This window comes from Bactrocera oleae, chromosome 4, assembly GCF_042242935.1.
Source record: "Bactrocera oleae isolate idBacOlea1 chromosome 4, idBacOlea1, whole genome shotgun sequence".
Taxonomy (NCBI): domain Eukaryota; kingdom Metazoa; phylum Arthropoda; class Insecta; order Diptera; family Tephritidae; genus Bactrocera; species Bactrocera oleae.
Window position 1 is genome coordinate 51,609,348 of NC_091538.1, and position 27,961 is coordinate 51,637,308.

The window sequence follows — 27,961 nt, forward strand, 5'->3', positions numbered from 1 at the left end:
CTGACTATTGGGGAGTTAATCATGAAAAAATGCCAAAATATTCAAAAAACTATTTTTTGTATATATAATTATAATTAATATGAATCTATAATTTAATTAAAAATATTCTATTTGCTTCTCAAAGCCATTTTTTGACGTTTAAAAATTATAAAATCTATGGCATCACATTGCATTATCAGTTATAAGTGCAGTCTGGCAACCCTCAATTGATCAATTGTATTAAATCTGTGAAATCATTGTTTTAATTTACTAATTCTGTGTTACGAGAAGAAAATAAGATTTGAATGCTAAAAATATGTCTAACAACGATGAATTGATCGCACAGTTTATTGAAATAAGCGGTGGAGATGAAAATGTCGCCAGATTTTATTTAGCCAGTTCCAATTGGTCGCTAGAGGTGAGAAAACGTGAAGAACTTTCATCCGGCTGTAATGCTACCATATAATATGATTTCAGGATGCGCTTTCCAATTTTCTTGGCAATCAAGTTGATGGAGAGGGTGGAAGCGATGAACAACCAATCGAACGAAATTCAGGCGGAGCGCATATTGAACCTGCACCTACAAATTCAAGTAGTCGGGTACGACCAGAAACCGGTGCCGCAGACAGTTTTACTAAGAAAAGCTCAGATAAGCCAAAGTAAATATGAAATTTCGACTTTTTGGTGGCTAAATTTATATATATATATAATCTAATCAGAGTAGCAACACTAAATGATATGACAAAGCGTACATCTAATGAAGAAGAGGGGCAGGCGTTTTATGCTGGTGGTTCCGAACGTTCAGGACAGCAAGTTTTAGGACCACCAAAACGTAAGAATTTCCGGGAACAATTAACTGACATGTTTCGTATGGCACAAGAACACAACACCGGCGAATCTGCTAGTACTTCAAGCGGCCCATCAACATCTGGTGCTGTACAATGGGGTCAAGGTGTACGATTGGGCATGACCGATACAGACCATTCGGTCGTAGGTTCGCAGCAGGACGATGCAAATACAACAGGTGAGAAGAGACCTATTGTTGTGCTGAAATTATGGAGCCAAGGATTTTCCATTGATGATGGTGAACTACGTCTATATGATGATCCCGAAAATAAAGAGTTCTTAGAAACTGTGATGCGCGGGTAAATATATTATTATTCCGAATAACTCAGTTCAAGTACCTATTTCATCAATTCAGGGAAATACCTCATGAATTATTTGAAATGGGATGGGTCGTTAATGTTGACGTGGAGGATCATCGTCACGAGGATTACAAAAGGAAAACTGTACTACCTAAATTTAAAGGATCCGGCCATACATTGGGAAGGTAAAAATTGTTACTGGCCCTAGTAAAGATTGCCTATAATTATATATTTAACTTTATTTAGTCCTACACCTAACGTGGAAGGAGCAGCATCAGTAGCACCAACTCCAAATACTGCAAAACCAACAACAGCTGTTAATGTCAAAGAGGATGAAAGTGAGGCTAAAGCTAAGCTTAAGATTGATTCTTCTCAGCCAACAACAACATTACAAATACGTCTAGCCGACGGTTCACGTTTAACCGCCCAGTTCAATCTCAATCACACAGTTGCTGATATACATCGCTATATTATGAAGTAAACAAAGAACAAATTTTATAAAAAGCGATACTAATTATTTATTGTTTGTTATATAGTGCCAGACCACAATATGCGGAGGGTAATTTTCGGTTAGTGTCCTCATTCCCAACCCGTGAACTAACGGATGAAGCTGCAACGATTGAATTAGCTGGTCTAAAGAATGCGTCAATAATGCAGCGACTGAACTAAATTGTAATCCTTATATACCCACTGAATACAATTTTTTCAACATATTAATAAAAATACCATTAATGTAATAAAATGCAACTACATAGATGTGTTTATGAGTATTTATTCGATAAATAACATTGCTCTCGTAATAAGTTTCATTAATGTATATTACTAAAAATAATCGTATGCTCAATGTAGCTAATCGTTCTTAATGCAGCCCAAATTGACTATGTCTAAATTCATGAATTTTTATCGTTAGCTTAATTATACATTAACTTTCGTACTTCTTCTCTAATTTCAATCAAATTATTCATGAAATCTTGGCGCAGCAAGTTTTGAAACATGTGCAGGCCATCATTTCCCACATGTACGCAGTCGGTGTATCTATGAGCAAATGCTAATGACGGAGCTAAATTAGTAGTACTACTTATAGCTGACGTTGACGTAGGAATCACAGGTCTGAAAATATTAATCTTGTGTGGCTGCACCACTTCTGGGTCATAAAAGCTATTATTTGAGAGTAATTCATTCTTTTCATCAATACAAACCGAGTAAGTTTGTAACTCATATATAGTCTCTGAGATACTATATGAATTCAATGAATATAGTACTGAATTGTCGTCACTTAGTTTGGCATTGGGAAAGAAAAATTCGTTTGGTTCTAGCAAAGTAGCATATTTTGCTTTATGCATGCTACGCAGTAAGCAATCTGTTTTAATGAGTTCACGCAAATTATGTGTATTATTTTTGTTGTTTGCAAATGGGAAATTGAAAGGCAACGATTGTAGATGAATATTTTTATGTTTCATTAGCTTTTGTAGAAGTATTTCGGCCAGTTCATCACCGTTGTAAACGATGAACTGGTTGATGCCAACAACATAATGATGTATAAAGAATTCTAATAATTTAGAATAACTTTTGCCGAAACTACTGCTCATATTAAATGAGACCAAATCCAGACAAATAGCCAACTGTGTTGGTGGTACATTACTTCCCTTTGCATTTTTTACAAAACGTAAACGTAACCTGTGATTCGCATTACTGCCATCACCGGACAGATCGGTATAAACAATGCTATTTGGTTCTCCTAAGTCATTTTTAAGACGGCAATAAAATAAATAATTTATAAATGCATCGGTTTTATCTTCTTGATTCAAGTGTTGAAATCGAAATTTGCCTTGAATATCGCGTCCATCGTCGTAGTGTGCTTTACAGCGAAAATTTACTACTGCCCCTGTCTTACCGGTTACAAGCGTTAAAACTTCACCACCGGAAGACATAAGTTCATTGCGTTGATAGTAAGAGGCGTATGCATGAAACGAGTCTCCCACCAGCTGCCAAACTGGCAATGGTCGATTAAAGTCAATGATGTCTTCCTCTGCTGAAGTCAAGTTATTCAATAACCGCAATTCATCGGCGTCTTTGCGACTAAAGAAGTGCACTGCACTTAGAACATCTTTTAAACGTGAATTTTCACTCTTGTATGTAAGCAAGACAATTATGCTTATACAAGAAATTATAACTAACAAAAGCTGGTGATATTTACGCATCGTCGCTTTGATAAGTATACATTCTTTGTATATATGAAAACTTTTCGTCAAACTATTTATAAAATAAACACATTAAAAATACAAATAATTAAAATGAAGGGAATTGACCGATAAATAGGGTTGCCGAATCTCAAATCAATTATATAAAAAAATTAATTATAATACAGTGGCGCACATCCATATCTTCCTCAACGATATTACAACTTTAATGAACACTATTCAGGCTTGCTAAATATTATATTGAATTATTAATATTATAGTTGTGTATCCAAAATATTCAAAATAATTAAATTTATAAAAATGAGTTAATGTATGTGCGCCTTAGATGGAAAAGTAAATAAAACGACATTTTCTTAGTTTTCATAAAATTTCTGATTAATTAATCTCCTTCAGAGCTGAAGACATTTTCGATATCATAAAAAATATTTTAAGAACATGATAATCTGGCAATCTGTGCTTAGATAATAAGGTGGCAGCATAACTTAAATTTAATGTGGCAGCGCTGTAATTGATTGCGTCAAATCTGGTGGCTTTGTGAACGCGTACAGTCATTTTTAATTTACTGTGTGAATTTTGAGTAAAATATTATATATTTGTGGAAGAATTTCAACAAAATTGTGTAAATTTTTAAACGGTGAGTGTAAAGTGCATAAATGGAGAGAGATTTCCTTTAATTTTAAGCATATAATGTGTAAAAATATTTTCAAGTTGTGCATAGAAGACGCCATTTTGGAAATTTATTTTCATGAGGGTATAGAGAAAAATTTTCATACTTTTTTATTCAATATTAAAATTTTACGTAAGTCAATAAATATAAAACTAGAACAAAAAGTTGAATAATTTATTTTAAAAAAAATTTTATGCAAAATGCTTTGTATATTCGATGACCTCTTTGAATTTTCTGCACTTGAGTAAAGTTGGTAGGTTAAGTGTAAAGCACACAGTGAAAATTTACTTCTAGGCGGCTGGCGCTTTGGAGGTCAGTTTCTTTTGCATTAGTAATGTGTACATTTATATTTTTGAATAAAAATAATACTTTTTTCTAAATATACAATTATATATACAGCATAAATTCAAAAATTGTGTATCACGGAACTTTTCTCATTTTGACTATTTTCAAATATACATATATATATGAATGTACATATAGTCATATACACGTATATTCATATGCACCAGTATACATAATTTTTGGTCTCGTTCTATGCTTTGCAATCGTAAATTTTTTAAACAGGTTATTTATGAGATTAATGCTTGTAACTCGGAACTGATAATAACGCCGGTACTTTTACAATTTTTTAGAGCAAGGTTATTTATTTAGTTAGTTGGGAAAGATTAAAATAAAAAATGTAATATAATTGCATTTTTTTTAGTTTATAATCCCCGTTTTTGTTATTGTATTAATGACAATGTAATTTTTAATTTCTTACAGGGAAATACAAAAAGTCTACTGAGAGTAGTGATAATTTTTCAGCAGGTACAGCCACCTTCTTTTGAGCATTCATAGAAGCTCATCTGAAATTAAGAATATTGTTATTAACTACATAGTATGAAACGCAGTGCTTCAGGAGATTCACCAACCAGGAACAATCATTTGGGAAGATCTTCTCACGGTAGAACAATTATGGGTCGCGGTTATGATAATGGTAGCGGCGTTCCAGGCGATTCTCCCGAACGCATGTCTCCAGATCGCCTACGACGTCGGATAGGTCGGTCACCAAGTCCACGAGCACGGTACGGTGTTTCACCACATCGTGAAGAATACTTACGTGGGCCCCCACCTGTGGCGGAAAGGCCAACGTACAAGGTGTTATGTGTTAGTGCTTTACATCCCAAAGCTTCTGACGATTTCATTAAGGAAACATTATATCGTGAATACAAAAAATTCGGCGATTTCAGCATTCGTATATCTCATGATTTGGACGAACGTGTTGCCTACGTTTGTTTTAGAACATCTGAGGATGCTCGTGAAGCAAAACATCATAAGCCGCGTATTGTATTGTATGATAAAATGGCATTGGTAGAACCAGTTTACGAATCATCTTCACATAATGAATACAGGTGTGTGTAAAATTTTTTTTGATTATACATTTTTAATTTTTTATTAATCTATTTCTTCTACGTGTTTACAATTTGAAGGCCTCGTGGACGTTCGATTACTCCGCCTGACTACGATCGATATCATTACCCACGTTCGCCTATGGGTCCGACTGGTCCAATAGAACATCGTCGACCACCGATTGATCCGTATGACCGTTATGGACCACCGATGCATCCGCATGGTCGTTCACGGGAATATCGCGGACCAATTCATCACGAATATCCACTTCCTCCACGTGGACCACCAATGCATCGTGTGCCACCACATATGCATGGACCACCACCACCACATCAATATGCACCCATGCGTCATATGGGACCTCGTCCACATGTTCCATACGAGAAGCCTGAGAGTAAGAAAGATAAATTTCCAAATTATTTGCATCATGTTCAACCAGAAGACGACCCACTTGCAACACGTACTCTATTTGCTGGTAATTTAGAAGTGAATATTTCGGATGAAGAGTTGCGTCGTATATTCGGTAAATACGGTATTGTTGATGATATCGATATAAAGCGACCCCCACCAGGTACTGGTAATGCTTTTGCTTTCGTACGTTATCAAAATCTAGACATGGCACACCGTGCTAAGATAGAGCTTTCCGGTCAATATATTGGAAAGTTCCAATGCAAGATTGGTTACGGTAAAGTAACACCAGCTACTCGTATATGGATCGGTGGTCTAGGCGCTTGGACTTCTGTTACACAATTGGAACGGGAATTTGATCGTTTTGGTGTCATAAAGAAAATAGAATATCAAAAAGGCGAGACATGTGCATATATACAATATGAAACCATCGAGGCAGCCTCTGCCGCAGTGAAAGAAATGCGCGGTTTTCCTTTGGGTGGACCAGAGCGTCGTTTGCGTACAGATTTTGCTGAATTACCTGGAACTACCCCAGCTGTACCATTTAAATCAAAGAGCTATGATGAGGCACCCGAATATAGGCGTCCAGAATATGACTACCACTATGAAGAGACACCACATTATGCTCCACGAGGTGGGTATGCACCTTATCCACCACGAGGTGGTTATAGGGGTCGTGGTGGCTACCGCGGTCGTGGACGTGGTTCATATCACGTTTATCATAATGATGTGCATCGTCCAATACATGGCAGTTCAACATCATCGATGCCACCACCTGCTGGAGCCGAAGATGAATGGCGTCGTCCGCCAGGCGATTCATATGAGCGAGCACGTTCTGGTTCACGTGAACCCGGTGCTGATCGTTCACGTTCGCGCTCACCTCACAAACGCGCACATTCACCCGAGTCGGACTCCGATTCTTCTTCACGACGAAACGGTGCATTGAGTACCGCACGTACTCTGCCTGACATTGCCCGTAAGTGCACTGTTGTATGGCAGGGCGCACTCATACTAAAGAGTTCACTATTTCCGGCAAAATTCCATATGACTGATGGTGATGCGGATATTGTCGACTCTTTAATGCGCGACGAAGAAGGAAAGCATAACTTGCGTATTACACAGCGTTTGCGTCTCGATCCACCCAAATTGGAGGATGTGCAAAAGCGCATTAGCTCATCATCGTCACATGCAATATTTTTAGGATTAGCGTCGTCGGCTGCAACCACTCTGGAGGATAGCAGCGTGCAAACGCGTCCACTACGAAATTTAGTGTCGTATTTAAAACAAAAGGAAGCTGCCGGTGTTATCTCACTGTTGAACAAAGATACTGAAGCCACTGGTGTGCTATATGCTTTCCCACCATGTGACTTTTCTACTGAACTACTGAAGCGTACATGCCAGAGTGTAACTGAGGAGGGTCTAAAGGAAGATCATCTTGTGGTAGTAGTCGTAAGAGGTGGAACTGCTTAAAATCGATAACGCGTAGTCAGTCGCCGATTTCTTTTTATTGATTGTAAATCACTAGTGCGCTAGAATAGTGAATATGGAAGTACTTTTATCGCGTCGGTAGTGAAATTTTAAACATACCGAAGGGCTAAGGTTTAAACCCGGAAATAACAAATTTTGAATAAAAATAAGTTAGCTGTATTGCTTCTACAACTACATATTCTCCTTATAGAAAGCGAATAAAAAGTTGAGACCGCTGATGGCTTAGCAGTCTGTCATTTCATTTGGGACTGATAAAAGTATATAATTTTTTTTTAAAATGAATTGAATGAATGAACGAGGTTCTTGAAACTCTTAACTTAAAATTAAAAATTGAATTATATCTATGCACTATTTATTGGGTCTTAATATTTTATTCGCTTAAATTAGTCTGTAGTATTTTGACGCATACTTACTATCACAGCACTTTATTTTGCCACACAATAACATTTTTCAAACAATCAACTAGTTTAGTAAGTAGGTAAGCACTTATACAAATTTATAATGTTTAAAAATGTTCATGATTTTAGTTAAAAAAGTGAATAAGTTGCTGTGGAAATGTTGTGAAGTTTAATTTGATCGTTTATGATGCCATCTAAACGCAGCAGTTTAATGCTTATAATTATAATTTCTAAAAACTATCAAACTTTTTAATTTTTGTGTAAAGATGAGATTCGAACAAAGAGAAAATTGTATAAAATGAGCAAAGCTAAATTGTGTTACGTTTTATAGAAAGAAAAAAATATAATCTCATTTCATTTTGTACGCGTGGTGAACAAAAATGATAGCTTCTAACAAAGTTTAATTTTGGTGATGTAGTGTGGCGTTGTGGCATTGTGGCTATTTAGCAGTGGTGAGCTTTATTCTCCAGCAAGTGTATTTTTTTTCTTAAATCAAAGTTGATCACAGAAATTTGTTTGTGTTATTTTATTATATTTGAGTTTGTGTTTATTACATATTGAATGTAAGAAAAATACTTACCATGTTTGGTCAATTATTTATTTTTATTAGAAATATTGTTTTTGTTTACTGAAACACCAAAAATTGTCAGAACAAAGTGAAGTTCAATATGATCCATATCAAAGAATGGTTTAGTTCAGTTCACAACTAGTGCAGTTCGTCCCTTTATCGCCGTAATTTCAGTGCGGTTAAGATGCAATTCAAAGTCAAAGATGGTTAAAAGTGAAGTATTTGTACGAATTGCTGGTGTGGTGTGGTGTGATGTGGGTGCTTTATGAAACCTTTTCCAAAATTAGAATTGGCTAAACGAACTAATAGCTCCCTGAAAGTGAAGTATTCTCAAACATAAATATGTGGCAAAAATTTAATGCGAGTATATGAGGAGCAGTTACTTTTGTTCTATTTGAATTGTTTAATATTGGTACGGCTGCTGTTTGGTGGTACAATCAAAAGTAGTTAAAACTTCTCTGACTGCATTAAAATTAGTTTTAACGGTGGTTTTATATGGCATAATTAATTCAGTGCTTAATTGCCTAAATATACAGTTTCAGTTTGTTATGCGAGTAATTACTTGTTTGTCGCCTACACAAAGACGCGAGTGCCAAACGAATGAAAGTGCGTCCGATTGTGACCTCTTGTGTCAACTTTCTCCAATGTCTGTGGGTGTAGTAAATGTTTTTCGAAGCCATGCTAAGAGAACCAGGTGTAGCATTTGGTTAAAATATATCGCTACATATAAAGGGTTTTTTCGAATGCTACATTGTTTTCTTAAATTTGCGCACGGACGTCTAATACTGTCTTATGTATTACTGTTGTGAATTTGCTATCACTGCACACTAATCTTAAAAGAGCCACGTTTGCAAATATGAGTTTGCCAGGTGAAACAAAAAATATATGAGTTGTATAATATTTTTAAATTATTGAATATTTAATTTTTCCTGTGTGTAAATTATTGATTTTGAAGTTATCGATTTGCATATACAATTAAACTATTTAAATAAATATTTTTAATGGCATGCTTGTAAGTTATACAAATACATAAAAGTCGTTTATGAAAAAGTAAAATGAACTGGAAAGTGCATAAATTGTAATATTAATAATAATATACTCTCTGCATTACGTAAAACTTAATTAAATAAACCATAAATATCAAATATGTTTGTGTTATTACTGTGATAGTGTTGTGTCTCCTCTGAAAACGAGTTTCTTCTTAATACCCAACTATGTAAATACAGAAGCAACATTTTAGGTAAGTCCAATATACTAGTTACTCTGCCACCATACATACCTACATATGTATATGCACAATATCTAAGATTTCGAACGTTGGAATATATGAATATACTTAGCAAAGTCGAAGTATTAAATCCATTAACCTATTACCAAAACTGCATTATTTCCGCCAGTTAAGTTAGTAACTTCATTCATGCGCAATTCAATAGATAATTATACCCTACTAAATTTGGCATGGAATATTGTCCAAGGTAACGGTACAATCTCCGAAGAAAATGTTCAGATCGCACCACTATAGCATATAGATGCCATACAATTTACTCATTCTAAATATTTCCATCGCTGATTTTATAAATATTCATTTTGATATCAAGATTTGCAAACATAATTTTTTATTTCTCAATAATAACATTTATCTAATATATGCATGAAATTTCTTTAAAGCCATTTTGAATTGAAGCTAATCATAATAAAGGTAGTAAAGTGTGGCGATACCGAAATATTTTGGGGTATCATGAACGTAGGAAATGTAACCATCTTTTTCTGCATCCCAAAGAAAATTGACTAGCGAACAGTATCCTTGCATTACCTTTTCACCAATGGTTACGACACAAATGTAACGGTAACTGAAAAAATAAAATGTTTATCATTTTAAAATTAAAAAAAAATTTAGCAAGCTAGTCGTCAGCATTTGATTTGCGGTGAAACAAAAGCACAAACAAAGGTGTTAACAACAACAACAAAAGAAAGGTACTAATTATTAAAATGGTTGGTTATTTAAAGGGTGTTATAATAGGACAGTGGCATCTTTATTTTTTCAAATCACTTTTGTTTAATATGTGTCCGGTCATTGACTACTTCGACGATTTGAGAATACTTTACAGTCTGTCATCAAAAATATTTTGTATAATAAGTCATTCGCTAATATATTCTAAGGAAACCTATAAAATATTAAATTTGAACACAAAATATAACAAAAAAATTGGAGGAAGTCCACACCTTTGTACAAATCTGAAGCTTATGGTTGAATAAAATAATGGATCTTTCATGGGATTATTCTCCTTAAATTATCCTTTGCGAATGCATATAGCTAAAGACCAACCTTAATAATAAATCATTCAGTCTACCACTCTCTCTCTCTCTCTTTTAGTACCTCTTACAACTACATATTTGTTGTAGCAGCATGACACAATACCTAAATACTATTTGCTGAGGTCAAAGTCTCATATACATTTCAGATATATGTACATATGTACATACATATCTCCGGGTCTGCTCCGGTTTTTAAATCCAATGCATGTAGAAGCGTTCTTTAATCTTTTAGAAAGTGCTGCTAAATGAAATGCGTCTAAAAAATTTACGTTGAATTGATTTCTTCCTTAAACTAAGTTGTTGTGGTAGCGGCAAAAAACATTCAACAAATAATTTAGACCGAGTTGACAATCCTTTTCCGGATATAAACTAGGGTCCGTTCCGGTTATGTAAGCCCAATTATAATGGGAATAGACCAATGAATTGATTCGTAGTATTCGATAGCTTCCTTAAAGCTTTATCTCCTTAGTGATCAGTATATATTCACAAGGATGTGAAAGGACTTCGGATAAAGAATAAAGATAAACTATTGTTAATACAGTACATAAAAAAAAAAAAACCCAATTACAACTTCGAAGGGTAAACAAATAAAGAAGAATGCGGTAACCCACGACTAGTCAGATTTTATATATTTTTTCCAATTTTCCAGTACATACCGATCAAAGTGTTGCGCTTTAATGCGATTCTTAATCTCTTCGCTGATTTGAGCACACAATGTTAGTGACGTTTTGGGTGAATACATAAAATTTTCGAATGCATTGTCCATCACGGCGCGCATAATTTTCTCGCATACCTCTTTATTTAGCGGATACTTCGGATCCAGACGATACGTGGGTAGATATTTCAAAACTGGCTGCAAACACATAGATAGTGGTGAACTTACACTGCTGTTTTGTTGTGACAAAGGCATCGTCTTACCCGCGATTGAGGAACTGTAAATGCCGCACTTATTCTCCGTCCAGTCGCCGATTTGAGGGAACCACGTCGCTGCAAAAATTAAACATTTTCATTTAGAAACTATTACATATAAATGAATTGGCACTTAACTAATATAGGTATGGTATATAAACGGGTGAGAGGGTTAATTGTGGCTCGCCGCTGCTTAGTTACGCATAAATAAATGGTAAATAAGTGAGTGACGTTTAAGGCTGCGTGCTAGGCGGGCATAGTCATTTAACTGCTTATGTTGTGTTGATTGTTTGATTAATGGCAATTACACCTAATGCCATCGATCATTAGCGATATTAATCAAAATTTGACAATCGTGAGTGTATACAAACTAACACCACATTATTCTGCATATAAACCTAATACAGACGCACACACTCACACACACACAAATAACAAATTGAATTAAATTTATTGCCGCGGTTTATTGATACGAATTATTTTGGAAATGCAAATGCAAATTGCCAATTTGAGAATTACGAGTGCACAATTTTCTACCTCTTCGCGTGCCTGACCTAGACACAAGTTTACGAGGTTAGACCAATTCTCTGCCATCAAGAACTAACCGAGTGCAGTCGCATTTTGACCTGATATACGAATTTGGCCAAATGTTAAATCGATATGACGTAAATAAAATATTATATTTGTATGTGCATATATCAAAAGCGGTAAAAATGTTAAGCTCGGCAAAACATATGTATATTTACATACGAGCACTATTGTGGTTGGGCATAATTAACTAATTTGAATTTCAACAGGTAAGAAAGGCACTTCGGACGGAAGCGACAAAATGTATTAAAGAAAAGTTAAGTTTTAGTGATGCCTGTGTATATCCCTAACAAAACGGTATGACCTTAGATATCGGTACGCGCTATAATAAAGTTATGGACTGATTGTGCCCATTTATTTATTGCTAATTTACATTAATATAATATGTTTAGCTGTGGGTGTAATGCACCTATTTTATTGCATTCCATTCTTTTATTTTTTATCCGTGATATCTCTTTTAAAGTCAGCTGAATCGACGGAAATCTGTATATTTACTATAGAGGGGCTAGAGATAGATATAATAATCAATGTTTATAAAAGACCGCTTGTATTCCGTTAATATCTATCTCCAAAGAATGTTGCATATTTTGGATTGTGGCAATTTTGTATTATATGAACATGGACGTTTTTATACATAAATATTGTTTTACAAAAAATGGATGGTTTTACGGACAGATATTTTTTTAAAAAAAAAAACATTAACGATCTCTTTTTGGTTTATGCTGTTAGATGAACATAGCTATTATTCTCTGTGTAACATGTTACGGGTATACGGAAACCATAGATACAATTAATTTGCCGCTTACACCATGACAGTTGTTTGGCCGAGGTTACATCCCTTATTGAAGTTTTACTGCAAATGAAATAGCCTTCGAGGTTATGAGTCGCCCAAATGACCCATAAATTTTAAAATGAAAAATTTTCTTTTCAGCAGAATATTGTAAGATTTGGTTGCTTTCTAAATGAAGATCTCTATCAGAAATGATTCTTTTACAATTCCGAACATACGACACGGTTATGGTTACAAATTAACTAGAAACTATTTATATAAGTTTATACATATATACACATATTATGGATATATATGCATATTTAAATAAACACAGTAAATACTGACAGTATTCACTATGTTAAATAAATGTAGAAACCCCGTTTTTTTGAGCCTTTATATGGGATATCAAACACGATAACCTTAAAATTTCGTCTGCGTGATGTAGAGGAGGACGCACGGTGCGTGATATAAAATATGAGTTCATTCTCTTTAAGTAGAGTCGATTCGCTCGAACTACTCAGCTTCTCGTGTGTAATGCCCCTGAACTCCATTTCTTTTTGAAAAATTTAATGTTATTTTCTTATTTTTCAAAATATTGGATAGAAATATTATTCTTTCGTTGTGTTATAAGATCATATGAGACGCTATTCTATTTATGTATACTAACGTTGCTAATATAAACATCCCTACGTACCTCTCCGCCAACATCCATAATGTCCAAAAAAAGTACGATATATTAGAATATTCAAAGATAAATTCAAATATTAAAACTATATTGAAGTTAATGCTGGAAAAAGTTTTGTTTTCCAAAGACAAAAATATCAAAATAGGAGAAAAATAAACAATAAAAGCAATTTCATTAGAAGTTGCCAGTAGTTTGTGCTCAAATTAGTGTTGAAGAATGCTTTTACAAATATTTTACTGATTTATGAAACATTTATTTATAAACTTCAGTTTATTTCTCTCTTTACCACAAGAGTTGCTCAAATTGCGAGGATGTGCGCAGGGGTATGGACTAGCATATATCTCTGCCATACATACAAAGAGACTTTGCGGCAGTGGAACGCTTCCGACACACCCTCGGAGTGGTCAGAGAAAACTTTGGTTTTATTCTACTAACTGAATAATGGTTTTAGGATCATTATAATATATATTTTAAATTATTTTTTGAAAATCCCAGACTACTAGCCGTAACCCCACAATATAATATCTATGTAATATACTCGTATTCCAACTCGATCTAATTAAACCAAAGTTATTATTTAGTATAAATTACTGTTAATAGTTTCCGATAGAATTAAAATTCTATACCAATTTCACATTAACTTCACTTTTATATAAAATTTGATAAACTTGAAAAGCTATATATTAAATCTAATTATTTGTGTGTTGCAATATTTTTTATTTGATTTATTTTTATATAGTATACATATACACAGTCAAGAATCCATTTACGACACATTTGTAGAAATATTATTTATGTGAGTATATATATATATGCTAAATATACTATTTGCAATTATATATGTATATGTATGTATGTATGTACATATCTGCTACATACATAAATTTAATTATAATACGACATAAGACTTATTCAAATTGATGATTTCAGGTATAAAGTACAAACACATAGATATAGAAGTTTACGCACTTACATACTTACATACATATATAAATACTTATTACAAAGGGACAATCAAAACAATTTTAATACTATTACAACAATACAACAATTACGAAAATATTTGTTTGTATGTATATAAGTATAAAAATAAAATTAAAAATAAGTTTTTATTTGTAAACAACCACGCGCTTGGCTTCGTCAACCTCAGCTACATAATTCGCCATCATCATTACAAATACATATACATATATATATAGCAATTTGCTTACATACAAACATACATATGTACGAGTATAATAAAGCTCTTAGTACTTAGTACTCATTTGCGAAAATTAAATACTAGTACACAATATTTTACTATACACATTTACTGTTACTTAATTTCAATATATGTATGTATGCATACGTACACATTAATGCTAATCTATGTAAATACCTAAATTTACTTTTATGTATATTTTCATATTTCATATACTTTAATATGTTATTATTTATCACTAGTTAATTTGAAGTATAAGACTTGTATTTAAGGATATACATACATATATGCTAAAACACACACATATACATACATGTAATTATTATAATTAGTAGTAATTTATAAGTGCATACCGAACTGGTAAAGAAAGTTATCTGATTGTGATTGTTCGGGATAATCGACACATACATATACATACATAGATTTTGACAGTGTTGGCACATTGGTGAACTGAAATGTGTTGATTGAACGATTGAGAATAGTGATTGTAATTATTGATAGTAGTAGGTATATATTTTTATAAGCTAATTGCATTGTTTTACGAAAGTTTTTCGGTTACAATTCTTAATTTGGCATAAAAAATATATATTAAAATTTTACAATTTTTAATTTGCCATAAAAAAATAAATATACAATATTTATATAAATAATCATATTTTTTACAAAACGATAATTGATTCCACAAATAAGCTTGAATGAATAAAATTATATTGAACGGCATCAGAAGAGAACAGAAAACTCACTGAAATGTAAAGTTCGCCATTTGTTTTTGTTGTTGTACTTGTAAATACTTGTACTTTTTGCAATGCTACAGCCAAATAAAAATGCAGGTCCGTGCCGGTTATATAGACCTCAATACTGCTTTTTGATTGGTGATGCAACGGACTAAATTAGGTCGTTGTTGTTGTTGTAGCAGCATGAAACTCTGTTCACAATGCTGAAGTAACAGCACTTGACCGGTACGTAGAGAAATAAGCCTCAATATATTACAAAATCATAAGTTAAGCTCTGTGTTGATAACAAATTATTAAATTTAAATACAATACATAGGTTTCTGTGAAATTTGGAATTAATGAAAATAAATAAAAAATACGTTAAAAATGCATATATAAATGTATATAGAGTTTTGACACACACATTTTGTCTTAAAAAAATAAGTTATAATTTTTCTACTAATGTCGACATTTAGATGCAGTAATACAGAAACATATACACACACACACTTACATAATAATTACTTAGATATACATACATATAATTGCGCCAACACTGAATTGGACTTGTAAATAGTTGGATTTATAATATATGCATTACTTCGAAATAAATAAAGAATTAGCAAATGTAATTCATTTCATTTACACTTTTAGAGTATTATCAAAAATCAGTTCTGTTATTTGCATTAAAGATAAAAATTTGAACTGAAAACAAAATATTTTGTGTTTTTTTAACCATCAGATATTAAAATTTTATTATACAATACATAAGAAAAAAATTAATAATAATTATTAAATAAATATAAAAAAAACAAGAAAAAACGTTTACTTGGGCTGCACCGAAGCTATATACCCTTCACAGGTGTATTTTTTAGAGAGTATGAGGGTAAACATATCTTTAGGAGAAAAGGACGTGTGCAAAATTTGAGATTGATATCTCAATAAGTTCACGTGCAGTTCATGCAGGCGGACTCTGCTCGTCACGCTAATCGTTTATACATATATACATATGTGTATATACTTTATGGCGTCATCGACGTTTACTTTTGGGTATCATAAACATCGTAATTATAAAAATGTTTATAATTTGAAATATCTTTTTCCATTTAATGCGGTAAAAACAATCGGATTCGGTATGTCTTGTTTGCCAGTTTAGCTCTGTTTTCTAAGCAATTCGAGGTGGAAACTCTTGTGCTTTTTAGCTTTAAAGTAGGAATCAAATTTTTTCTGTTCCGAGGAACATAATCGAATCGAAATTGAAAACAAATATTTTTTTTACAAAATTTGTTAAAGAAATTTCAAGAACTTTTAATCAATGTTAGAATGTGTATGGTGAAAATATATACATGTTACTTCCAATATTATTTATATAGCAATAAATATATAAATATTATAATCAGTGAGCTCTACACATCTGTAATTGGAAGTAATCATAAAAAAGAAATAATATATTTAAATACTAATAAAAATACTTGCAATCATAATAATACATTAGAAATAATTAAATTGAGTTCCCAAATAATTAATATACACAAAAACATATAACGTTGCTTAGTGTAATCTTCGTTTCAAATGTCACAATCCCATAAAATTGTTTTATGGAAATATAATTTGGGGCTAAAAGCACTGAGTAATAGTTGTAAATTTCACTTAATTTAATTTTTAATTTTGTAGACATATTTGCATAAATATGTATTAGTATAGCATACAAATTTAATTCATATCACGATGGTATATTTTTGTAAGATATTCAAGAGATATTTATTTTTGAGGAGTTTGATTTGAAAAATAATATCAAAACCATTTTAGTTGAATATTTTGTGCACGTTGATTAGATTTTAAAGATTTTTTTATATTTGTATGTGAATAAATATTATGTATACTAAGGTGCGTTTTTAGTGCTTATTCGTCATATTTCTACTTTATATATAAATTTACTTAATAGGTTTGCGTTACAGGTGTCGTGGTGAGTAGTGAGAGATGCTTCTAAAGAGCGACAGCTAGTACGCCTAATATGTGGTGAATATTTTTGATTTTCGAAGTTATTAGTTTATTATAATAGTTTATATTATTATGGTAAAATTGTGCTCATGTATGGTAAATTTCTGAAACATTATTTAAAGAAAATGTAGAAATTTAAGTGATTTCGGTCTTTTAAATGGTTAAAAAGTAAGTGAAAGAAAAACATATTTTTAATAAAATCGAGTCTATTTCCTCATTGAATTATGCAAAATAAATATTTTTAAATAACGAATTTTCGAACTTACATACATATATTCGAATTCGAGGTTTCCGCAGAGAACGTTAATTAATTAATTACTTTCTCTGCTATGAAAAACTGTTTAAATTGGCGGAAGAGCGCCTAAAAGCAGGCAACACTTTTAAAATTAACAATCGTTGGTGAACACAAATAAAATGGCTGCACTAATTTGACCAATAATGAAATTCGTTATGAAAAATCTGCGTATTTGAATGGGTAGAAAAGAAAATAATACACATTTTGTTGTTTCAAAAATTTGTTGTTTATAAAGGAACTGTGTTTTCTGCTATTATGGTATATAAATGTATGTATGTACAAATTTCGGTTTCAGTTTCGAGAAAATTATACTTAAGATTACAAATAATAAAGCTGGTTTCAGAAGAATATACAAATCATATTTAACAAACATTTTTGTAAAAAATATGCAAATTTTGCACTATTTCGAGGAATATTTTAAACACAAATACTATTTTTGAAATGATTTTTTAAATTTAAGTAAAAAAGCATTTCAACTGAAATTTTTTTAAAAAGTCTTTCAAAGTATCAATTAAAATCAATACATCGAGTTTCACAAAGAAAATCTGAACACAAATATTTATTGTGCTTTCATTAAACATTATTTTAATTAAAAAGTTGAAAGAAAAGAAAAACAAATCACTAATACTTAATACATATTTTTCTATGGCTGTTGATTAATTGTGACAAATATGTAAAAAGCGTAGATGTACGCTTCGTTTACAAACACAACACCACACTTAATGTACATACATATGTATAGTTTATATATATATACGAATTCCTGTATTATTAATCTCTATTTTGTTTACATATTTGGTGAAGTACAGTGTAGTTTTATGACATTAAACAGGTGATGAATGCTGAATAGCATTATTTTACTTTAGTTTAAATACATATATGTACGTTAACATCGATATTAGTACATGTAAAATTCTATATGTTATCGTTTACTTTCTATTACTATATTTATTTAATATTAAATTTAGACGCTGACTTTTAGAAAGTGTGTTTATATTATAAAAGCTTTTATTCTGGAGGTGGTGATTGAATTTGGCTGGAATTATTGTGCATGAAACAATATGAAGAGGAACAGTTGGCTGCTATCCTTTTCACCACTCTATATAACATACATAGTTATAGTTGTCTAATCCTGTATATGCTATATACTAAATAATTTGTTTACTTATTTCTAGTCATTGGAGCGCACTTTACGCAAAGAGCCACGATTGAATTTACAAATCGACTCTAAGAGTGCCGAGCGTGTTGGATCACCGCTTTGCTCGGTGTCTGTGGAAATATTTGGTGTTGATGCTTGCCGTTCGACATTTGCCAAGAATGTGATTTGCTTTGTGGCAGAATGTTGCTGCTCCTGCTGCTGTTCTGCTGTATATTGTTGCACAAACGGTGTAGGTGGTGGTGCTAAATAAAACGAAAATTATATATATTGTTGCCTTGAAACAGTTACAATGCATTTTACATACATTTTATGTCCGTGTTGGAAGAAGAGTGCGCTGTATTTACCTCCTTTGGCATATGCATACTTAATACGCTGTCCGTGCGCTCGAATGGTGCCACACCACCAACAAATGTGCTAAGCGCTGCAGATCCACTAGCTGCGGAAAGTGACAAACGCCCATTGCCCGCTTGCAATGATCCTTGTTGTTTCAGTTTTGACTGTTTATGCTCAAGTTTCTATTAAACAATTAAAAAATAGAAATAGAATAATTTCAGTTTATTAAAAAAAATATATATATACCGCTCTTTGTTTCGATTTTCGTTTCTCCTCCTCGGAGCTCATCATCTCCTGCACTCGCACAATGCGCTTTTGATTTTTAACTGATTTTTGTTCTTCCCGCAGTCTTTGCTCAGCTTTTAGCGCAGCTTGCTTTAAAAATTCCTTTGCGTTAAGCGACAATTTAAAATGCGTTCTTCGTGAATCTTCATTACAACAACTAAAACCGCCAGCTGCACTACTAGCATGTTGCGCAAAGAACTGATGGCTGATGAGTTGCTGTAGTGATGGTAAACCAGCTCTAACTGCCTCTTTTGACAATATACTCTCCAATAGGTTCTCTATATAGAAAGGTTAAATTTAAAATATTCAAATTAGCCACGTGTTCCAAACAACTTACTTAAAGATTCGGGGCATTCGTTAATTTGACGCACTACCGATTCCTGTAGTGGATAGCCCATTGCCATTTCGAACAGCACATGCCCAAAGCTGTATACATCTATAGCTTCCACTGAGTGGATTTTACTGTGCTGCACAAAGAAAGGTCGATAGAATGCGGGTACACCTAAAACGTAATTCTCGATGTCCAATAATTTAACGCAATCATCAACAATCACAATATTGCCAGCATGTAAGTGACCTGTTTAGGTTATGAAAGGAATTGAAAATGTTGAAAATTGCTTCTACAAGTCTTCGTAAACTAGACATTGCTTAATACATACCGTATGGATATCCTTTTGAATGTATAAATATTAAAGCCTCCAGTATTTGACGTCCATAGATCGCGACTTGTTTCATTGTGAGTGCCGTTCTGCCCTTAGGATTGCCGTACTTACTGAGGAATGGATTTTTTGGCGTTGCCATACAAAGTATATCTTTCAGTGTGCCTTGTTTGTAAAATCTGTTGGAAGTGTTATCGTATTTATATAGTTATGAGCAATTAAATAGCATTTTGGTTTCTGTGACTCACCTACGCACAGCTATACAGCCATTCTCGTTGTGTGCCGCGTACACGATTGGCTCGATATGTGGATGTTGTAAACCCAATAGACTTTTTAGTATGCCACTCATTTCCTTTTCGTCTATATATTTGTCGGGTCCGTATTCGATCCATTCTAAAACTAACTCAGAAGGATCTAAACTGCCACCATCTATTGATCCACTACTGCTACCACCCCCGCCACCATTACTGCTCGATGAGGCAAAATGTTTTCCTTGATGTGTTTGTGAGCCACTTTTCACGAGTAACTTGTTTCCAGTCTTTTCCGGTGGCTTTGGTGATACTTTGAAGTAATGTTTTCGTAGACGCCAACCTATTGGACCAATTGTGGTACCCAATGTCCATATACCCTCGCTGCGTAAACATAGCATGGCATTTTGCACTGCTTGATCTAAATGTAATGATGTTGTAGTCATTTTTTAATTTGTTTTGTAGAAGTATTCAAAAATTTTTAAAACTACTAAATTGCTATCTAAGACCTCAAATGCACATACTTACATACCTACAAGTATGAAACTGTATCATATTTTTCATAAATTTTTAGTAGGCATGATACAATGCTTTAAGGATTAATGTACGTCTATTATACAGAAAGCAACAGATGCGCATAACTGGTACACTAACATATGTACATGGCGATACCCATGTATGAAGTGTTCGTGTTGACACAAAGGTGCCTACAAACGCGCGACATACATACTTCCGTTTACAAGACAATAATATACATATGTATATTTGTATATACATATGAAATTATCCATATTCAGAAGCATGACACATGAGTATAATCTTTCAAACAATTTATGCCAGGTGGATATACATACATATGTCCGCTATTTCATATGGGATTGGGTGCGCCTCATTACTTTACACTAATTTTATAACACATATTCAATTAAAATTAACGACACCCTAGCGGCTCATGTTAGGAAACATACTTTTGTATGCATGTCTATGTTACAACGAAGGTAATTAATTATAAATTATTTAGTAGCAGACATTTAAGCACTTACCATGAAAGGATTGCGAGTAACTGTCCGGATCGACGAACCGTTTGGCCGGCAATGACGATGCCAAAATGGGATTCATTAGTACTGTATTTATGTAAATCTGTAATGCTTGTCTTCTTTCAGCTATGAAGTCTGGCCGCATATTACCGAAAAGCCGTTTGCCTGGCATGGGCAGATCGATACCTGATATGCAGAGGCATTTGTGCAACTCAGCGAAATCATTGTAGCGACGCAAAATCTTCCAACAATTTTCTTTATTTGCTCCACGCTGCACTCGCAATAAATACTCCTGAAATGATGAGACTAATTTTAAAATATGTGTGTATAGTTGTGTACAATTTTGTATTCTTCATCTGTATTCTTTTTGATGGCATTGCGTTTACCCCCACCCGAAATTTCCACCTTACGGCGTCACTTAATATTGATTTTTCTATTACTGATACATTTCTACACACCTAGTTATCTACAGACATATCTGAACATAATTCATATGCTGATTTAAATGTTTGAAGATATGATTTTTCTAATTACCGTGTGGCCGTTCACTTCCTGTGCTGTCTCAATTACGCAAATTATCGCCTGTGTGTCATCGAGTTTGTGTCTATAACCGAAAGGTCTCTCAAATATTGCCATTGGTCTTCCAAATAATACTCCTAGAATATGGATCCATTTTCAATGCATACAATCCATACCAAGCGCACATCCGCTGCCGACTTTCGCAATTCTTTATTTTCACCTCCTGGTTAAAGTATTAGAGTTGTGACATATGATTTAAAAGGTGTTATTAAATAAACTTGATTGGAAATTTTCACTATAACACCTGCTGACTTAAATGTGTAATCACTTTTGTGAACAAAAGTTAATTGAGTTTGTGAATGGTTCTAAAAATTTATAAAAGGAAAAACAAAAACAAAGTATACATGCTTGTTCTTCTTGCAGAATTCACAATTATTGTGATAATACTTTTATTTAAAAATACGCGTATTTCATTAAGCACATTAAAACATTTTTATTCCAAAGAGGCCTTTAATATATAAACAATTAATTTAACATTGAGACCGAAAAAGCGATTCAGAAAAGACAGTGAAATTTAAAATGTATACAATGCTTATCCGGTAGCACTAATGTAGGTAAGATACATTTTTTCAACAGCTGGCAATCTTATTAGAAGTCAATCTGTACAGAAATTGCATGATAACATCAAATCGCAGAAACAAGAACTAAACTAGTGTAAATAGATTAATAAGTTGCTATTTTTAATTTATACCCAATTTGTGGAAGTAGTATTGAAGATTAAACTGTAAAAAATGTCAATCGGTACAAGTGCTCTGCGTACACAACTTATGGCGCTCGCTAACTTTTCTGGCACACACAAAGAGCAAGCAGACAAGTACCGGCAATTGCTAGTAATGGTGCTAAATAATACAGGCAGTGAACTGGTGGACACCCTAAAGCTCTTTGTGGAAGCCATAGTCAATGAGCATGTCAGTTTGGTGATTTCAAGGCAAATACTAAATGATGTTAGCAATTCCTTGTGTAAATTGTCTGATGAAATTTCGCGACAAGTCTCTCATTTTACGCTGGAGAAGGTCCAGCCGCGTGTGATATCTTTTGAAGAACAAGTGGCCGGTATACGACAACATTTAGCTGATATTTATGAGCGCAATCAGCTTTGGCGTGATGCTGCAAATGTGCTGGTTGGCATACCACTAGAGACTGGCCAAAAGCAATACCCGGTGGGTTATAAGCTTAAAACATATTTAAAAATAGCTAGTCTCTACTTGAAGGATGATGATTCTGCACAAGCTGAGTTTTATATAAATCGCGCCTCTTTGCTGCAGACCGAGACAACCGATGAAGAACTACAGGTGAATATTTTACCTTAATTTAAACACAAGAACATAAATAAAAGCTGAATTTCTCCTAAAGGTGCTTTACAAAAAGTGTTACGCTCATGTCTTGGATTATCGTCGAAAATTCATTGAGGCTGCACAACGGTATAACGAACTGTCCTATCGCAAAACGATGAGCGAAAGTGATCGTATGGATGCATTAAGAAGTGCTTTAATTTGTACAGTATTAGCTTCTGCTGGACAGCAGCGTTCTCGCATGTTGGCAACACTTTTCAAGGATGAACGTTGTCAACAACTGCCAGCCTATGCTATACTTGAAAAAATGTATTTGGATCGCATAATTAGACGTTCGGAATTAAAAGAATTCGAAGCGCTACTACAACCGCATCAAAAAGCTATAACCGTTGACGGTTCATCTATCCTAGATCGCGCTGTATTTGAGCATAACTTGCTTAGCGCTAGTAAATTGTATAATAACATTACATTCGAAGAGCTAGGCGCATTACTTGATATACCAGCTGCGAAAGCTGAAAATATTGCTTCACAAATGATTACCGAAGAACGTATGAACGGCCATATAGATCAAATATCAGGTCTTGTTCATTTTGAAAGTCGTGAAGTGCTACCACAATGGGATCGCCAAATCCAATCGTTATGTTATCAAGTAAACTCCATTATTGAAAAGATAGCCGCGGCTGAGCCGAACTGGATGACAAATACACTGGATACTTTGAACTGATATATTTAATTGAAATATTTTATCTATTAAACACATGAGACATTTTCAAAAAGATACTCGTATGTTTGTTTTTGGGTTAAAATTTTTTTTGAGACGTCCTCATATTTCACATTAATTTAATAAAAAAATAAAATAAAATAAAAGAACTGGAAGAACAATTTTACATTATAATTGAATTCAAAGAAAATTTTGCTTTTGTATAATTAGTATATGTTTGTAAACATGATTCACAGAGATTGGCAGATAGTCACTACGGTTGTACACGGTTACCCATCAGATACTGTATTCGTGCTAGTATTGATACTCAATAAAGGTGTAGTATTTATTCATAATTTCATCATAAATAAAATCAGGTTTTAGACGACGATTTAAAACTTAATACACCTTGTTAGGCCCCAAGTAATTTTGGATAAAATCCTGCTCACCCGCCCAGACTTTGCCCCCTTCTAACTACCATTTGTTCTAGTTGATTCAGGACGCCGTCAGTTGGAATGTATATCCCATCAAATAGCTTTAGCAAAAAACTGAGTTTTAGGAGCCCATACTTGGCATGCTTCTGATCCTACTAAATACAGAGCTTTACCGTTGATTCGGTTGGCACATGTTTTTTTACGTTTAGAGGTGTCGTAATTTTTCATCAACTAGTCGCAATCCGATCAAAAACTACTTTTTATAGCTTAAACAAAACTTAATATGGTCGACGACGGTGTCAGTGACAAGAACACAGGATATTGTAATGAAGAGGAACACAATACGTACGCGGCGGCAAATCTCGCCGCCCATCAGACGACTTTTGAGATAAGTGTTATTCTAATTAATTTCGGTAAAAATATTAAGAATTTGAAAAAAAATGTTTGCGCTGGAAAATTAAAATTGTTTATGTTTGGTTTCGTCATTAATTGTGATGTTCTTGAGCCACCGATTTCCACTTCAAAATTACTGTTGTTAAACTTTGCGTCTACGCGCTTTTTCCGTCTGAATTACTCCGGAGCAACATTTCCTTAAACGAACGAATAATAGAGCTCCTTCTACACTCAATTTGTAATTTTTGTATGTATTCATTATTTGGGCCGAAATCCCGGTGGTACTGCAATACCGGGCCAACCCGTGACAGAGGTGGAGCAAGCCCCTAAAACACTCCGTCCATTTCCAAAAATCAGTTTAACATTTGTTGTCCTCCGATGGAGGATCTATCTAACTACACTTTGATCTTAGCCTTGAGGCCGAGAAGCGATAACTCTACATCGCATAATTTAAACTATTTAACTTCCAAATTCAATAAACTGAATGAGAACTGTTTGTGGAATGCATGTGACGAATGAAAAATATGTGCAGGGTAGAAACACAGCTACCCCAAAAGTATATACATATGTATATATCTACCTGAAAATAACATATAGGTTTAAAATAAGTATACAATATGTACATACATATATTGTATCTATACTCGTACATACATTGTATGCATACACGTACTATGTGGACTCACTTTTGGCAGAGTAAAAAAGATTTTTTGATGTTAGCGAATTTATATAAAATTCATAGTACATACATACTATACAATAAATAAATATAACATTTTCAGTTTTATAATATACTAATGTACGTGATAAAGTATCAAAAATATATTGAATGAGACAACTATAATATAAAATAAATTTTTGAAATATAATTATATAAAATAAGTTTAAAAGTTTCATAATTATTAAAAAAAACGAAAAAATGTTTCACTTGGTTCCATCCAAGGTCAAACTGGAGAACTTCTGAGTGTAAAGCAGACGTAATAATCGCTACACTATGGAAACAATTGACATTTACTTGGCAAAGTAGTCATATAAGCGAAAGGCAAACAGCATGCAGTATAACATCACCTTTACGAATACGATGAATTCAAGAACAACTGTTGACGCTTAAAATACTTGAATATTATGCCTCCGTACCACACATAACGAAAGCCAATAATTTCGATTTCACATAAAATAAATTAATATTCTATACAATTTTGATTTTTTTGCTCCATGGTTGCTCCATTTCAATTTCAATCGTCTAAATGCTAAATGATTTTAGCTGAGAAGGTAATAAGTTACATATATAAGTATGTATATATGTATATGGTTTGTGTGACCTTCGCTTTCTTTGTCAGTAAATTGTCAGAATGTTATCAACCATAAATTAATATGTACAATGTACAACTAAGTCACGTGGTTTTACTCCGTTAAATTTTTTGTTAGGGTTGGGTAAGTAACTCGTTCTGGAAATGGTTTTATTATTACTTATACTAAAAGAAGTTTTTCAAAATTGAACCGCTCGCGGTGGTCATATGGCAGAAATTCTCTTCATATGCAAAATAGAAATTTCTGAACGAATAAAGTCAAATTATTATCAATTGTTCATATACATACATAAGTATATACGATGAACCGCTCGTTTTTCTAAAGTTGCTGATATTACCTTTTAAAGTTAAAAATGTGAAGAAAGGTATAGCATATAGCTGCCATACAAACTGAACAAGCGGAATCAAGTTCTTGCATTTCTGAAGGGTATTATAGCTTTAGTGCAACCAAAGCTAACATTTTTTCCAACTTATGTAAGTATGTGCGTTCTGTGATCAATTGCTTATTGAGCAAAGGATAACAATAAAACGGTGGCTAAGCGGCCGCGTTTCCGCTTCTGAGGTGACTGAGGTCGTAAGCGTGAAGGAGTTAAGCACAATCCGAATACGAGCCTATGCGTTCGAGTCCTAAAACTCATAAAACTTGAATTTTATTTTTCTTTTATTTTATTATTTGACATTTTAGCTAATCTCAATTCAGTTACTTAAATAACATAATTGAACGATCACAAGCAAAAAGGGGTCAGGGGCGCACTGCCCAAAATTATATCAAATATATATTTTATTTATCGAATTTATTTTAAAAACGATCATAGGTATGAATTTATTGGTATATATATTTTTACGTATATATTAATTATATTACGAAAATAAGTCATTAATGCATTAGTGTTTTTTAATACAAATTAAGCAATATAATAATATATTATGAGTCCTCACTTGACACACCTCTGTGCATGGTGGTAAGCCATCGAAATAACGGCGAGTTTGCGCGGACATTGTGTTGTTGAAAAAAACCAAATGACGACTTTGTCGACAAACATGAATATATACATATGAGCACGCATACATATCGACGCCGAATTTTGCGCATCGTGGCGGAGTTGACAAAATTTGTTTCAATCGACAATTTTACGATAATGTCGGTCGGCTATGTTGTCTCATTTTCCTTTTTGCAGTGGTTTGCTATTGAAAGTTGACTTATGCTCTTTTAAAATACTACGATTACCAAAGGAGCTGCATTTACATGCGTCGTTTTTAGATAAAATGGGCTAAATCGAGAAACTATGAAATAATGAAGTAAAGTAAACATATAAAAGTACTATATGGAGTGTGCTTAGAATATATAGAATTAGTTAAAGATTTCATTTGAATGGCAATTTTATATAAACTTTATAATTTAATGCCATATATAGTGATATACATATATGAAATAAATTAAAATATTATTTTAACTCGCTAATAGGTCATGTTGCCAATTCTCCTTTCTGAAGGGCATCAGACAAATTCTTCAATTTCTGATTTTTAGCAAATGTTCTGAGGAAGCAGCTTGTAGGCAACATGCAAATGCGAGGGGATAGGTAGGATTTTCAGTGGTGGCTGTCAAATTGTAAAATTGAATTTTTCTCGTTTACTGAAACCATTCAAATTCAATTTTATTCAATATTTTTATAAGTTGATAACACAAGATATATACATACTTATGTATAACATAATTTGATACTAAACTGATAACACACATACTTACGTATAATAGAATTCGACACTCGGGTGGTCAGTAGACATAATCGGTATCATCAAAGAAAT

At 33.2% G+C, this 27,961-nt stretch overlaps 6 protein-coding genes and 1 non-coding gene across 9 annotated transcripts; 3 read left to right on the plus strand and 4 right to left on the minus strand.

The window, feature by feature from the left end:
- Window positions 1-190: 190 nt before the first annotated feature.
- p47 (NSFL1 cofactor p47) lies at window positions 191-1,880 on the plus strand. Its single transcript, XM_014236822.3, has 6 exons — window positions 191-397; window positions 457-638; window positions 699-1,124; window positions 1,181-1,309; window positions 1,371-1,601; window positions 1,661-1,880. The coding sequence occupies exons 1-6, from the start codon at window positions 296-298 to the stop codon at window positions 1,791-1,793; spliced, it is 1,203 nt and encodes a 400-aa protein (XP_014092297.1). The 5' UTR covers window positions 191-295; the 3' UTR covers window positions 1,794-1,880.
- Window positions 1,877-3,437, minus strand: LOC106618901 (uncharacterized). Its single transcript, XM_014236820.3, has one exon. The coding sequence runs from the start codon at window positions 3,323-3,325 to the stop codon at window positions 2,036-2,038; it is 1,290 nt and encodes a 429-aa protein (XP_014092295.1). The 5' UTR covers window positions 3,326-3,437; the 3' UTR covers window positions 1,877-2,035.
- Window positions 3,438-3,810: 373 nt separating this feature from the next.
- On the plus strand, window positions 3,811-9,391 carry nito (RNA-binding protein spenito). Of its 2 annotated transcripts, XM_036377610.2 has the most exons (4): window positions 3,812-3,959; window positions 4,758-4,802; window positions 4,886-5,386; window positions 5,465-9,391. In XM_036377610.2, the coding sequence occupies exons 3-4, from the start codon at window positions 4,950-4,952 to the stop codon at window positions 7,260-7,262; spliced, it is 2,235 nt and encodes a 744-aa protein (XP_036233503.1). In that variant the 5' UTR covers window positions 3,812-3,959; window positions 4,758-4,802; window positions 4,886-4,949; the 3' UTR covers window positions 7,263-9,391. The 2 variants fall into 2 exon arrangements, with proteins under 2 accessions (XP_069965134.1, XP_036233503.1); XM_070109033.1 differs by having other exon boundaries at window positions 3,811-3,959; window positions 4,758-5,386.
- A 440-nt stretch (window positions 9,392-9,831) lies between these two features.
- LOC106618916 (dynein light chain Tctex-type protein 2B) lies at window positions 9,832-13,655 on the minus strand. 2 transcript variants are annotated; one of them, XM_014236845.3, is made up of 4 exons: window positions 13,526-13,655; window positions 11,481-11,549; window positions 11,219-11,415; window positions 9,832-10,096 (listed from the first exon to the last, which is right to left on the minus strand). In XM_014236845.3, the coding sequence occupies exons 1-4, from the start codon at window positions 13,541-13,543 to the stop codon at window positions 9,931-9,933; spliced, it is 450 nt and encodes a 149-aa protein (XP_014092320.1). In that variant the 5' UTR covers window positions 13,544-13,655; the 3' UTR covers window positions 9,832-9,930. The 2 variants fall into 2 exon arrangements, with proteins under 2 accessions (XP_014092320.1, XP_014092321.1); XM_014236846.3 differs by lacking the exon at window positions 13,526-13,655 and adding an exon at window positions 12,009-12,105.
- Window positions 13,656-17,928: 4,273 nt separating this feature from the next.
- Window positions 17,929-22,321, minus strand: LOC106618880 (PX domain-containing protein kinase-like protein). The gene is made up of 8 exons (XM_014236784.3): window positions 21,982-22,321; window positions 21,454-21,739; window positions 20,411-20,831; window positions 20,163-20,341; window positions 19,841-20,080; window positions 19,465-19,781; window positions 19,190-19,400; window positions 17,929-19,127 (listed from the first exon to the last, which is right to left on the minus strand). Exons 1-8 carry the CDS (start codon window positions 22,081-22,083, stop codon window positions 18,898-18,900), a joined length of 1,986 nt encoding a protein of 661 aa, XP_014092259.1. The 5' UTR covers window positions 22,084-22,321; the 3' UTR covers window positions 17,929-18,897.
- A 284-nt stretch (window positions 22,322-22,605) lies between these two features.
- On the plus strand, window positions 22,606-24,098 carry CSN4 (COP9 signalosome subunit 4). The gene is made up of 2 exons (XM_014236790.3): window positions 22,606-23,318; window positions 23,380-24,098. Exons 1-2 carry the CDS (start codon window positions 22,758-22,760, stop codon window positions 24,040-24,042), a joined length of 1,224 nt encoding a protein of 407 aa, XP_014092265.1. The 5' UTR covers window positions 22,606-22,757; the 3' UTR covers window positions 24,043-24,098.
- A 1,004-nt stretch (window positions 24,099-25,102) lies between these two features.
- On the minus strand, window positions 25,103-25,277 carry LOC118683871 (U2 spliceosomal RNA). The gene has a single exon (XR_004979700.2). It is a non-coding gene; the product is annotated as a U2 spliceosomal RNA (small nuclear RNA).
- Between the last annotated feature and the right edge of the window lie 2,684 nt (window positions 25,278-27,961).

Coding starts and splice junctions, on each gene's coding strand:
- p47 (XM_014236822.3), top strand. CDS start 296: ATGTCTAACAACGATGAATTGATCGCACAGTTTATTGAAATAAGCGGT. Junction 1,125..1,180: donor TTAGAAACTGTGATGCGCGG/GTAAATATATTA, acceptor TCATCAATTCAG/GGAAATACCTCATGAATTAT. Junction 1,602..1,660: donor ATACATCGCTATATTATGAA/GTAAACAAAGAA, acceptor TTTGTTATATAG/TGCCAGACCACAATATGCGG.
- nito (XM_070109033.1), top strand. CDS start 4,875: ATGAAACGCAGTGCTTCAGGAGATTCACCAACCAGGAACAATCATTTG. Junction 5,387..5,464: donor TCTTCACATAATGAATACAG/GTGTGTGTAAAA, acceptor TACAATTTGAAG/GCCTCGTGGACGTTCGATTA.
- LOC106618916 (XM_014236846.3), bottom strand. CDS start 12,065: ATGGCAGAGAATTGGTCTAACCTCGTAAACTTGTGTCTAGGTCAGGCA. Junction 11,550..12,008: donor TAGGTCAGGCACGCGAAGAG/GTAGAAAATTGT, acceptor TAATTTTTGCAG/CGACGTGGTTCCCTCAAATC. Junction 10,097..11,218: donor AAAGCGCAACACTTTGATCG/GTATGTACTGGA, acceptor TTATTTTTTCAG/TTACCGTTACATTTGTGTCG.
- LOC106618880 (XM_014236784.3), bottom strand. CDS start 22,083: ATGGCAATATTTGAGAGACCTTTCGGTTATAGACACAAACTCGATGAC. Junction 21,740..21,981: donor AGGAAGTGAACGGCCACACG/GTAATTAGAAAA, acceptor TCATCATTTCAG/GAGTATTTATTGCGAGTGCA. Junction 19,401..19,464: donor GAAAATCGAAACAAAGAGCG/GTATATATATAT, acceptor ATTGTTTAATAG/AAACTTGAGCATAAACAGTC.
- LOC106618901 (XM_014236820.3), bottom strand. CDS start 3,325: ATGCGTAAATATCACCAGCTTTTGTTAGTTATAATTTCTTGTATAAGC.
- CSN4 (XM_014236790.3), top strand. CDS start 22,758: ATGTCAATCGGTACAAGTGCTCTGCGTACACAACTTATGGCGCTCGCT. Junction 23,319..23,379: donor CAACCGATGAAGAACTACAG/GTGAATATTTTA, acceptor TTTCTCCTAAAG/GTGCTTTACAAAAAGTGTTA.